The sequence below is a fragment of the Pseudorca crassidens genome, chromosome X (genome assembly GCF_039906515.1).
Source record: "Pseudorca crassidens isolate mPseCra1 chromosome X, mPseCra1.hap1, whole genome shotgun sequence".
Lineage (NCBI taxonomy): Eukaryota > Metazoa > Chordata > Mammalia > Artiodactyla > Delphinidae > Pseudorca > Pseudorca crassidens.
The window spans coordinates 58,774,310-58,787,860 of NC_090317.1; the positions used below are offsets into that span (position 1 = coordinate 58,774,310).

Consider the following 13,551-nt stretch of genomic DNA (forward strand, 5'->3'; position numbering starts at 1 on the left):
TTAGGAAGAGATTATGGGGGCAGAACAGATTTAGAGGTGGATATATTTACAACATATCTTTGAGATAAATCTGGCAAGAGTTGCTGATGGATTGGTTTAAGGATGAAAGAGAGTAATATATCAGGGATGATCCTTAAGTTTTTGACTTGAGTAACTGATTGGAAGGTGGTACCATTTTTAAGCTGGGAAACACTAGACGAAGAGGTTTGGGAGTGGGGATGAAGTATTCAGGAATTCAGTATTGGACATGTTCAGAAAAGATATTGAGTAAGGGGTTGGATATATGGATTTGGAGCTCAAAGGAAAGGCATAGAGGAGACCATTAAATTACTGGTCTGTAAAAATATGATACATCAGATCCCACACTTGAATAAGCTTCTGAATACAAGGTAAATGTTCAGGGAATTGTGATTTTTCAATTCAGGAAAACATTAAGTAAAAAATCAATGTCACAGTGATTTAACAGGGTACTCAATCTGTAGGTATCCATCATCTCATTGTATTGTGATTTATCCAAATAAAATATTTCAGTTCTCAAAAATAGATGTCCTTAGAATAATAAAATAGACAGCAATTAAGCTGCTTTGCTTTATGCTATTTTATTGATGTTGTCAACTCTCACATTTATTTTTGCCTTGCAAAAAATTAACAAAAATACATTGGGAGGAAAAGGTATTTTAAGCGTTTTCTCTATGCAGATGTTTTATATTTTTCAAATATAATAATCTTTTCTATGCCCAGAGAGGATGTGATAACTTTAAAGAAAGGGCAGCTAAGTATAGGCTGTCACTTTTATCTTTTTGAGGGTTGTGCTCTCTATCCTCAGGGGGAAGAAAAGGATTTTAAATTTGGGGAAAAACATAGTGGAAAATTAGCACTACAGCGTAATTACTTGTTTATTTTGTTTTACTTCACTAGATGTAAACTTCATTAAGACAGGGTTTTTTTTTCTGTTTTTTCATTGCTGTAATCCCAGCATCTAAATCAGTGCCTTGCACATAGTAGGTACTCAATGAGTATTTAAGGAAAATTAAATGAGTTAATGAGTTGTAGCTTCACAGTGTGATTATATTTGTTAGGAAATTTCTGAATCTATAGTACTTACCATCTATTAGAGGAATCAGAGCCAAGCTTAGTTCAGCAAACACTTACTGAATTCCTACTATACGCCAGGCTTATGTTAGATGCAGGGGGTAAAAAGATAAGTAAGGCACAATCCCTGTCATATAGGGGCTTATAATTTAGGGTATTGTATATCTGGGTATGTATTTTGGGGAATATGTGTCCAGTATAGGAACCAACATAAATGCAAATAATTTTCAGTGTAATATGGGAGGTTATGACAGAGGGGTAGCACAATGTAGGGTAATATAACCCAGTATAGGGAAGAAATGTAAGAAGGAGGTGGTGGAAATGACTCTCAGCCTTGGGGATAATTGTTAGCTAGAGAACGGGAAGATCATTCCATGATGAAGGAACAACAGTGTGACTGGGGAACCACAAACAGCTCAGAGGTCAGTCAGGTGGCGTAAGGGAAGGTCCACCACTGCACTCTCTGAATTATCTTGAAACTCTGGTAAAATAACTACACAATGAATTTCTGGGATCCGAAAATTACCCTCCCTCACTCCCATGCATTCTCTACCTCTTTTTTGCTTTGGAATTGTCAGACAGCAAAGCATTTTAAATAACGGGGCTGGCGGTACGGGTGGGAGGATGCCGACCTTGAAAATACTTACCAGAGCTACATTAGCTGCTTGGCACAGGTAATCTAAATCCTCTTCAACAAATACAATCACTTGAATATAAAGGCCACTTTACCTTGATCATTTCTGTGGTACCTTATTGGGAAAATCTTGTATGAACTCCTTGTATACATATATAAAACCAGATTCAGAATCAATAAACGCCTATCAAGCAACTACTATGTTTTCATAACTTTTTTCCCTCCTGTAAAGCAAGACTAATTTTGCATATGTATATGGCCAAGGTGGCTGATCGGACTAACTAGAACAAATGCAGATGCAATGACGGTTCCATTCTGGCGAAGCTAGGGCGAGATTTTTTGTGGGTTTTCATTGGGGAGACAGAGACAAAAAAGATAAGGGATAGAGTTTGAAGGTATTGGTGTGAAAAATTATGCCTCGCAGGCCAAAACGAAAATACAGACATGCTGGGGGAAACAAACAGTTTCCAGGCTGGAATGAAAATTTCCTTTCTTCACAAAGCAATCCCCTTTCAATTTCACTCCGCCCTCCTTGTCTCCTAACAATTCTTGCTTCATCATTGTCAAGGGGTTCCCAGGTCTTCCCACATTCATCCTAGCCATCAGAGTAAAAATCTACAACTCTTTTCTACCCCAAAACTCCAGGCTAAAAGTGTTACTGCACTCAGCCTGGAAAATGAATCGAGCTTTTAACATTCGCATAAAACATTTCAAATACAATGCTGTAGCCGCCTATCTGGACCCGCCACCCAGGAACTACAATACCCAGAATGCAGTGTTTTCCCTTCCGCCTTCTACCACAGCAATGCTTAACTTGATCTCATTTCCACAAGCAATAGTCACATGACACGTTTCCTGTCAAGATGGCGGATAATCTACCTTCGGAGTTTGATGTGGTCGTAATAGGGACGGGTATGTGTGGCTCTGGTACTCCCTGGACACAGTGTAGGAAGTCTCTCCCGTTCCTACCTTCTCTGTCAGTGGCGAGGGTCGGCGAGAAATGTTGGGGGTCGAGCGTGAGAGGGAGGACGGAAAGGAAGCGAAGTAGTCTGGAGCCAGCGCGGGACTTGGCAGCTGCAGGGAGGGGCTTGGACCCGCGGTGCTTAGCGCCATTTGAGTAGGGGTCGATCTGCTCGATGTCGATTGCTGAGGTTGGTTGCTGCGGGTGATTCCTGTAATTTCCTTAGAGGGAGGTGGGTTTGCAGTGTCATGAGAACGGAGGGTGGGGATTTTGTCAATGGAGACACCTTTGGCATGACATAATTTCCTCCTTGTTAGTTTCAAGGTGATATTCCCCATCATTTTGTCTCGCCATTTTATAGGAATTTTTCATATATTTATGTAATCCTAAGGTGCAGTGCAGCTCGGATACATTTTGTTACTCAGTTGTTGCCCGTGTACGTTTTAATTTACTAAGGCGATGAAATGGATTCTTTTATGTTTTGCTGAGAAGCCTAGGGGGTTGTAATTTGTTGTGGTGGCCATTATTCCTGCTTTATGGTGCTGAAAGAAATCATTTTGCTTTATACCACCCACCTATCTACCAACAGCTAAATGAGCTGAGAACAAGCGTCTGTGAGTCCAGTTCAGGTGTGTGATCTTATCTTCCCCTTGTTTTCCCATCATTTATTCTTCATGTTTTGGGTGGTGCCAGAACTCCCCCTGCAATTTATAGTTGACAAATTACACGTACAACACGTGGCAGAAAACATTTGGCAGCAGTTGGTATTTTGTTTTTCTTAACAGTGTAAAGGGTGGATTTTAGATGGGGTGAAATAATTTGTTGGGTGGGGTTTTCTCCTGTCTACGGAACGTGGGAGGCTGGGGAACCCCGGTGGTTGAGACCCTGTCCACTGTGTTGAATTCAGTTCATTGTCTTCTTAAACAGTAGGAGCAGCCATGTTTCCAGGTCGGGAGTAAAAATAATAACTACGTATTTTCGAATGCTTATTATTTGCTAATCGACGTGCTAAGCACTTTACAAGCTGTATATAATCCTCGCAACAATCTTGTTAGAGTACGTATTCTTTACACTATACAGAGGAGGCAAAAGGGCTTAGAAAGGTTGCAATTTGCTCAAGATCACACAGCCGGTAAATTTCCAAAGGTCAATTCCATACCAGAAGGAGAATCAGTGGCTCTGACCCTCAGAGTTAACCCATATTAATAGAAATAATTTGGAAAACTTGGTTCTAGACCTTGCTTGGCCATTAACTAGCTGTGTGAGTTGCTAGGGCTAGGAACTTAATCTCTCTGAGCCTCAGTTTCCTTGTTTATGAACATAGGGAGGGTAAACTAGATAACCTTTCCAGTGTTGTCTAACCAAAAATTATCTTGTTCTAGTTGTACCTGGGTAATTGTTTTCAAAACAGCAAGGACATGTTTATTCTCAACCTGAAAACTGCATGGCTACAGATAACCTTGCTGTAGCTGCTATGAACAGATGTTGGATGAGAGCTGGAAGGAGTCAACAGACTCTTATTTATTCTCTCCAGTCTATCCTAAAACTTAGAACAATATCCACTTTAGAATAGTTGTTATACCATACTTGGGTCCTATGTTACTGCCTTCTTTTGTTGTTGTTTTACCTTGGCACTTAGGGCGTTTTAAAAATTACTTTGAATCATTAAGATACTTTTTCTTATCTTGATTCAAATTTTAATTGATAAGAGTGCTAATTCTTATCATTAAGTGCTGTTAATTCTTATATGAGACGTATTTTGCCTTCTAGTTCAGTTCATAATATGGATTACATCCATCCTGTTAGAGTCCGTTATGATAGAGGTAGGAAGATTCTGTGAGTGATCCAGAAAATTGCATCAGGGGTATCTGGTGTATTTGGAAAAAGATTCATTTTAGACTTATTTCCGTGAGAGTAATGTTATTTCTCAAAGTGTGGGAAGAACTTATTTGAGTTAGAAGTTTTTCATATCACTTAGTGAACACGTTTTTACTTTTCAAGCACATTCTTTAAATTTATGATATGAAGCTTTGTTTTTAGGTAAGTCAAACTGGAAAAATTGGGTAAAAGCCATTTCCCAAATAAATGAATCCAATAATTCCAATCACTACTGAATAAGAATGATTTTTAATGTGTTTGGAATATTTCTCTTCTGAAATAGTTTGCTGAAAGTGGTCTTTAAAATGTGTTTGCCTTACTATATGTACTAGCTTGAGTAAATCATAGAAAAATCAGTGTTTCAAAGATTCAGTTTTAATAACAAAAGCAGAATTAATCATGCATGTATCAGAAACATGAAGAAATAGGCTATGAGATGCAGTTTTTCTTTTAGCAGATTTAGTTCTAGTTAAATGTCATCAAGAGACAATTGCTTTATCAAGTAAAATAATCTGTGGATAATATTTTAAACCCCTTTGACCTTGATTAATTTGTATTTCTTTTCATTCTTCATAACACAACGTTTTCCTTAAGATCATGTTTTGAAGAGATTATGGGAAAATAAAGTTTTGTATGTATTTTCTTAGTTAAGCCCATTTCCTCCTGATTACAAAATACAGGAAATATCACTAGAACACCCAAAGGCAGAAGAATAAGATAAAGTACTTGAACCATGGAAAATATAGAAGAAAATGGAATAAGGAAGGAGCACCAAATGGAGTCTCAAGGGAGAGGACAAAAATAGATATAGTGAGTTCAATATAAAATAAAAAAAATTTAATGAAAAAATCCTGACAATTATTTGTAAAAATAGATAGAGTAATAAGTGTCTAGAAAATGGCCTTCAGTTTGGGTGCATGGTTGTCATTTTAAAGACATTTTGCCATTTAAAGACATTTGAGTGATAATTTTGTGGGTTACAGAGAAGTATCATCGGTTGCAGGTTAAAAATAGTCCCAGTAGCATAATACCTCACTGCAGGTGACTTATCTGGCAAACTGTGTAATCTGTAACCCGCAGCAGAGCCATCCACTCAACAAAAGGGCAGACAAGATGGAAGTTACAAGAGTTATGGGATAATATCGGCATGCTTCTTACATAGAGGAATCCCTCATTCTCTTATTTAGAGCATATTCTTTCTTATTTTAGAAAATTCTAGCATGCTCAGAGTGTATTAGAAGCATCTTATTAGAAGATATAGGAAACGTTATCAACTTCTGCAAAAGCCATGTTTGGGAGGTGTCATTAGACATAAGTGACAGTTCATATCCTTATGGGAAAGGGGAGAGACAAACACCTAAAATGCAAACCTACATCAGACAGCACAATGACCTGGCACCATTTAGTGTAGTGACAGACTACACATTTTTTAGAATATTCAACCCACATTTACTGAGAACCTAGTCCCTGCCCTTGTGACATTTACTGTGTTGCCTATTCTGAGGAGCTGTTTGGGGTTCCTGACTGTCACATGCTCAGAGCTGTTCTAAGCCAATGTGGCCTTTTCAGTGCATCCTTCTTGCTTTCTGAAGGCCACATAGATATTCATTCTGCATCCCTTTCCTTACTAAGGTACACCACACATATTATATTTTGGAATTCTTCCCCTAAATGGTCTGTGGAGTAGACTAGCTTAACATTTTTCCTGCAGAGCACAAACACATAGACCCTATTTTGATTTAAGAGTTTTATTGCTAAAGATTATGGGGAAAGAAGTGAGATAACAAAAATAACAAATATGGGGTAAATTACAAGGGGTATTGCTCCTAAATCCTGACTACCTTGCTAGATCATGCTCAGCATAGTCCGAAATCGATGTGGCAGCATGGCATAATGGGAATCACTTAACCTTCCTACTGGGTAACTTTGGGAAAATTGCATAACATCTTGGGACATCAATTTGTTCATCTGTAAAGTGAGAGACTTGAATTAGGTGACCTCTAAGGTAGGCATCTACCAGTTCTAAAATTTACCATTGTGTGTGCATAATTATGACCCTGGGTCCTTGAGAAAAGACAATTCTGTATAGTCCTCTTAAGAAGTCAAGTCAGTGTTTGATATACTTCAGAAATTTTTCTATCAAAATGGTTCATAAAAAAAATTTTCTTGGAAATGATAAGCTTCTTTCATCAGGAAAGGTCATGTAGGTAGCACAGCTCCATTTCTTGATGTTAGTTGAGCATTGAAACTTTAAGGTGGTTAACTTTGGCCAGCAGCTTATTGACTATAATGCTTATGATGGTGGTGGAGTAACTTCACTTCTCTAAACGTTGGGGGATAGTAATGTTGTAGGAGGTATCGTGGAAACTGATTTTTACTAAATACCTGTTTATGCCAGACTCTCTGCCAAGTGATTTCTTATATATGTATCTTATTTAATCCTCTCCCAGGATGCCTGTGTGTGGTTCTAATATCGGAGGATGTCCATACTTTCTCTGCCTGTATTTCCAAATATCCATGAACCTGTAGTCTAGAGCAGAGTTGTTTTTTTTTTAAATTGCAAGATGCCACCTATTTGTGGGTCATGAAATCAATTCCAGCATTAAAAAAAACAAGTAGAATAGAATATGTATTAGAATATATTACATGTAGTAAGGATGAGTATACTTTTTTTCTTTATTTGGATGCAACATTTTAAAAAATATTTTATTTATTTATTTTTATTTTTGGCTGTGTTGGGTCCTAGTTGCGGCACGTAGGATCTTCGTTGTGGTGTGCGTGCTCTTTGTTGTGGTGCGTGGGCTTCTCTCTAGTTGTGGCGTGCAGGTTTTCTCTTTCTAGTTGAGGTGCGTGGGCTCAGTAGTTGCACTGTGCGGGCTTAGTTGCCCACTTAGTTCCCCGACCAGGGATTGAACCCACATCCCCTGCGTTGGAAGATGGATTCTTTACCACTGGACCACCAGGGAAGTCCCAGGATGAGTATAGTTTCATGAAACATATATTTCATGTGTGTATCACTGTGTGAAGCACACACACATACATATATTCATATATATTTTGGGGGTGGCTAGGGGCAAAATGTTTTAAAGTTTAGAGAATATTGATTAACTGAATAACGTAGTGAGTAGGAATGAAATAATATTTCAAAAGTCATTTGGTTTTACAAATGCTATACCATCCATATGTTTTATTTACCTTGACATGTATGTATCTCATTTGAGAGCATAGTGTAGTGATTGACAAGGTGGCTCTGAAATGGGACAGTGTTTGAATCAGCTATGCTGCTTGTGCCACCTCACACATGTTCCTTAATGTCTAAGTTTCAATTTTCTCATCTCTAAAAGAGAATAAATCTCACAGAGCTGTGTTGAGGATTCAATGGAATAATTCTGTAAAATGCTTAGTAAGTGCTCAGAAAACATAGTTGATTTTTATAGCCCATAATACCATACTGAGGTGCTTTTATCATCACTACTGTTACGTGAATGCTTCCAAGGAAAGGCTCATAGTTTTCATGGAGAGCAGTGGAAAGATTCAGGTGTCTGAGTCATCTTCCTCCTCTTCCCATTGGCCGTTTGGTGGGAAAGACCTTTGTGTGTCTGTTACCACTATTTCTATCAGACTTCTTAACTGACGGTTTTCTTTCCTTTTTTTTTTTTTCTTCTTTTACTCTGTTTTGTTCACCAGCTTGCATTATTTGTCATTTGTTTTGAACAGATTTGTCTTGTTTGAGGCATAGTGTGAAACTCTTCCTTGTCAGTGTAAGAATGCTGAAGGAGCTAAAGAGAGCTTACAGGTTTTGCTGTTCTGAAAAATGCTTTGCAATTCTTCAGGCATTTATTGATGGAAAAGTATGCCTTTTCTGCGCTCAATACCTCGAAAAGTAAAGGGAATTATATAACTCTGGAGAAGACTCTCTGGAGAGGCTTATGCTTCCCTGTAAATCATAAGTTTGAGCCAGTCCCTCAGAGAGATGCGCATCTGTTACCAGAGTTCTCTCCGCAGCATCATTTTCATCTCCCATGCCTCACGTCATTTTCTCATTTTCTCCAGTATCCTCATGACGTTTTGGAGAACTCAAGCTACAGCAATTAAAATCAAACATGGCTGCTCACCATCACATTCTCATATTTCACATAAAATCCCAGTGCACAGAAACAATTATAATTCCATGTAATTGAACTGTTACTCATGCTAAATCATCTGCTATTCAGTTTCACTACAGTCTTTACACTGAAAAGTTAGGCTGTGCCTGCTATGTATGTAAATGGTTTAAAAAGTAAAATAGTCTAAAAATCATCAGTTCCCAGTTTATATTAATATGTATATTACAAAACTACATATATATACACATATATGTCAATATATGCGCATGTATGTATTATGTATATATGCTAGAGAGATTGGAAACATTTTGGGGATATTTAGTTGTGACCAACAAAATAGGGATACTTTGAAAGATTGATTTATTCTTTTTTGCTTTTCTAATAATCTTATTAAAGGGCAGTGTAAAAAGATGATAATTTATCACAGATACTGATTTCTCCAAGTGTGATTATGAGAGCTATCATGTTATCATAATGGGACTATTTAAAAAATAGTTTGAAAATAGGTGAAGAGACCAGGGGCAGCTTTTCGCCAGGGTAGTGCTTCACTTGAGTGTTTGATCTCATATTAGATTTTACCAAGAGTTTAAGTGGGTAATGTCATACCGCTTGACTGATTTGGTTTATATCACATTTACAAAAGTACCAACATCTGCTTTTTCTCCCGAGTAGTGTTCATACATATCTTTTTTGTCCAGCCTAGTGTTGATGTTGAGTTACAATGGCTTTTGGTTAATGGCAGTTTTAGTCATTTTGTATTGCTTTCAACTGTTTTGGATCATGTATCTGTGATCTGAATTTGCACATTGGTTAAACTGCTTTTCTGTATATGCATTTAAAATAATTATGGAAAAGTTTGCACAAGCTAAAGTACAGACAAAGAAGGTTTTACATACAGATAGCAGGCATATTAGGAAGATGCTGAGTTGTGTTCTAATCCTTAGTTTTCTATGTTACTTTGGCATGAGCTATCTAGGCCAAATAGAGGACATAGAATTAAATTTAGTATGTACAACACACTGTTAAATATATGAAATTATTTCTGGCATTTATTATGCTGAATCCAATGCTAAGCCCTTAAAATGCATTATCTCATCTGATTCTCACAGTAACCTTGTCGTGTTAGATGCTTATTGTTATCTCCATTTTACAAATGTGGAACCTAAGGCTTAGTTAAGTTTGACCGAGGTCAAACTGTTAAGACTGGAGTTACTCTGGCTAGGTATTAGATTTAGCTGGTTGGATTCTTCCATGTGAAAAAATAGCTTATACTCTCAAGATTAGATTATTGTGTTCTAGCTTAGCAGTTGACAGTTGCTTCATTTTAGGGAGTTACCATTGTTGACATTAAAATCCTGATTCCAGCACAGCCTTGTGGTGTTAACTCATTATTGACAGCATCATGACATCTGTCAACTCGCAGACCTTTTGATGAAGGTGAACTGAATGACTTGGTTGTGTTTATCCCTTAAAACTGAAAAAACAGAATCAGCCACTAAAGTAATGGCTAGAAATGGGATCAGAAAATACAGTCATATTTCAAGTGATAATCTGTTTCCCTAGGAATTATTCACTGATTACTAGATACGTAATTTCCCACAGAAATAAAACCATTGTTAAAAGTCAGCTATAGGCTATTTGTGCATGTGGGAGGGTTTGCCATTTTGTCTTTTTAAAAAAATGTTTTTTAGTTTTATGCACTTATAAATTGAATTTTCAAGATCAAGTATGAGACTCATTGTTCTGTTTATGAAGCTTTTCTTTTTTTAATTGACTCTTCTTTTGGTTCCTATAATTGTCAACAATTGTCAGCACTTGCAATGGATGCATCTTAATTGACAGTAGATGTGGTATCTTTTCCCTCCAAGAGCCGTGTCATTAACAAATAATATTAATAACTAACACTTTTAGGAATATACTTCCAGACCTGTGTGTATAGATGTGTGTATGCTATTCTGTTTTTCACTTCACAGTATGTTATGAACATCATTCCATGTTAATCAAATCTTCTTCCTCAGTGTCTTTTTAAAAAACTTTTCATTTGGAGATAATTCGACTCACATGCAGTTGTAAGAAGTAATATAGGAAGATCCTGTATATGTTCACCCAGCTTCCCCCAGTGGTAAGTAAGATCTTGCATAACTACATGTAGCATAACCAGGTAATTGACCTTACCCAGTGACCTTATTCAGATGTCACCAGTTTTACATGTACTTGTGTGTGTTTAGTTCTGTACAGTTTTATCACATGAAGACTGGTGTCACATCCAGATACAAAACAGTTTCATCATACTCTCTCATGATACCTTTTTATAGCCATGGACACCTCCCTCCTACCTACATCCCTAAACCCTGGCAACCCCTAATCTGTTCTTCATCTTTACGATTATGTCATTTCCAAAAGTTTATTAAATGTCATATTAAGTAGATGCTTAGTAAATATTATTTTCTATAAATGTCCTGTCATTTATTTAAATTAGCAACTTTTTTTGGACATTTAAGGTTTTCAGTTTTTCACTTTCATAAACTAAGGCTGTGATGAACATGGTGTGCCTAAATCTTTTGTACGTATTTAATTATTTCCTTAGGATAAATACCTAGAACTGTAACTGTTAAATTGAATTATAGAGGTGGTTACGTAAAGCTTTTGATTTGTATTGATGAATTGCCTTAAGGAAAGTTTGCCAGTCTAATCTCATCAGCGGAGTATGAGAATGCTTATTTTCCCATAGTCTTTCAACATTCTCTATGAATGTCTTATTCTTAATTACTATCAACATCATAGCCAAAAAAAATATTTCCTTGTTTGCATTTACATTTTCAGATCATAAGTGAGGTTGACTATTTAATAGGTATATTGGTCAATTATGTTTCTTTTGGAAATTGCCCTTACCCATGTTTCTATTGTGCCATTTTTTTCTTTTCAACATGTAATAATTCTTTATATACTAAAGACTTTAAATCTTTATCATGTATTTTGTAAATTTGCCTTCTATTTTTATGGTGGTTTCTCATGTATGAAACTTTATAATTTTCACGTAGTGAAATCTATCAAATGTTTTTTTCTTTTATGGTTACTGCCTTTGGAGATATGCATAGAAAGCCTTCCCCTCCAAGATTAAGTAAATATTGATGCTTAGTTTCTTTTTTAACATTTTATTTTTTACATTTAAATTTTAATTCACCTTAAATTTACTTTGTTGTAGAATATGAGGGTATTTTCCTTCTAAATCATTAGCTGGTTATTCTAACACCATCGATCTATTCTTTCTCCACTGAATTGAAATACTTCCTTTATTTTTTTTCTATTATATGATCAGTTTTTGGACTTTCTGCCAGTAATCTGGGTGTCTCTTTGAGTGTAGTCGGAACTATAAAGTGGGAATAGACTGGGTCATCTGATCTGTAGAGAAATGATGACTTTCCCTCTTTGAAATCTCAAGAAACACAAGGCAATATTTGAATATATAAAAAATTATAGCATCTACTCTGAAAAATAGCAAACTAAAAGAAAAAGGAAAACAGAGTAGGAGTATTTGCAACTCATAACAAAGAACTAATTACATAAAAATAATACCTTCAAATTTATATGAAAAATGTCAAGATCTCTACAGGTAAATGGGCAGAGAGTGTAAACAGACAAGAGAGGTTACAAATAGTCAACAAACTTCAGGGAAAATATTTTTTTCTGATTAATAGTCAAATGCAAAATAACCTGATAATTAAAAACACTAAATTAAGGGAGTAGTCACTAATTGTTGATGAAGTTGTATTCAGTTGAAATGCTGATGGTATTATAAATTGGGACAACACTTTGGCATAGTAACAGTTCGTACCAAGAATTGTCAATATGTTCATTCCCTTAGACTCAGTAACTCCAGATCTGAGAATTTATTGTGAGAAAAATCATTCAATAGAGGTAAAAAGCTACAAGGGTGACAACATCTATTTTAAAGCTGCTTATCATAGTAAAGTTTGGAAATAATGTTGTATGTCAAAGAGCCCCGATGTCTCAAAGGATTCTGGTGGACTGATGGAGTAGGCAGTTTTACAGTGTGGCCTAGGATATTTTTTATTACAGAATATCATACATACAAATGAAATATATGTGTGTGTATGTGTACATATTTTTAATTTCTTTCTTTCAGTGAACAATAACAAAGTGAGTGGCACGTATGTATGACCCACCTAAAGAAAAAGAACACTACCAGAATATTACCAGTACCTTAGGAGCTCCCTGGGTGCACCACCATCCATCTCCCCTTCCTTTCCCACAGCTGTAACCATTATGGTAAACTGCTTTAATTGTCCTCTTGTTTTTTTAAAGTGTTTTTTATCACGTGTATATCACCAAACCATATGTTGTTAGTTTTTCCTGTTTTTGACACTTGTCTAACTTTTGGAATTCTACTCTATGTATTCTTTCTGTGACTTGCTTTCCTTGGTCAGTGTTATGCTTGTGAGATTCATCTGTACAGATACATATAGCTGTAATACCCCCACATACTCCCACATACACACACACACACACACACACACACACACTCACACTCACACTCACACACTGCTATTATATAGTATTCTAGGCTTGCAAATCTTCAACTTCAGTAGGTTATGCATATTCACCAAAATAATTGTATTTATTTGCCCTTTGGTTTTCAGCTTTTCAAGGCCCCTGCCTCCCTCAGGAAATGTATAATGTCATAAACACACATTCACGACAAAATAAGATCGTTAGGTACACGTCATTCTGCAACTTTTTCAGTCAGTAATTCTCACCTTTCTCTCCATTCCAGGACTGTTTTATCCCATGTAGCATCCCAGTACTGTTTAGTAGTATCCCAGTACTGTTTTATCCCATTGCTTTACAGTGGTGTGTTA

At 36.4% G+C, this 13,551-nt stretch overlaps 1 protein-coding gene across 2 annotated transcripts in view; it reads left to right on the top strand.

The window, feature by feature from the left end:
* Positions 1-2,555: 2,555 nt before the first annotated feature.
* The window catches only part of CHM (CHM Rab escort protein), a 198,447-nt gene continuing 187,451 nt past the window's right edge, over positions 2,556-13,551 (top strand). For both annotated transcript variants that reach the window (XM_067724234.1, XM_067724235.1), the window contains exon 1: positions 2,556-2,638. In XM_067724234.1, the coding sequence (XP_067580335.1) occupies positions 2,590-2,638 (49 nt within the window). In that variant the 5' untranslated portion in view covers positions 2,556-2,589. The remainder of the gene's footprint in view (positions 2,639-13,551) is intronic.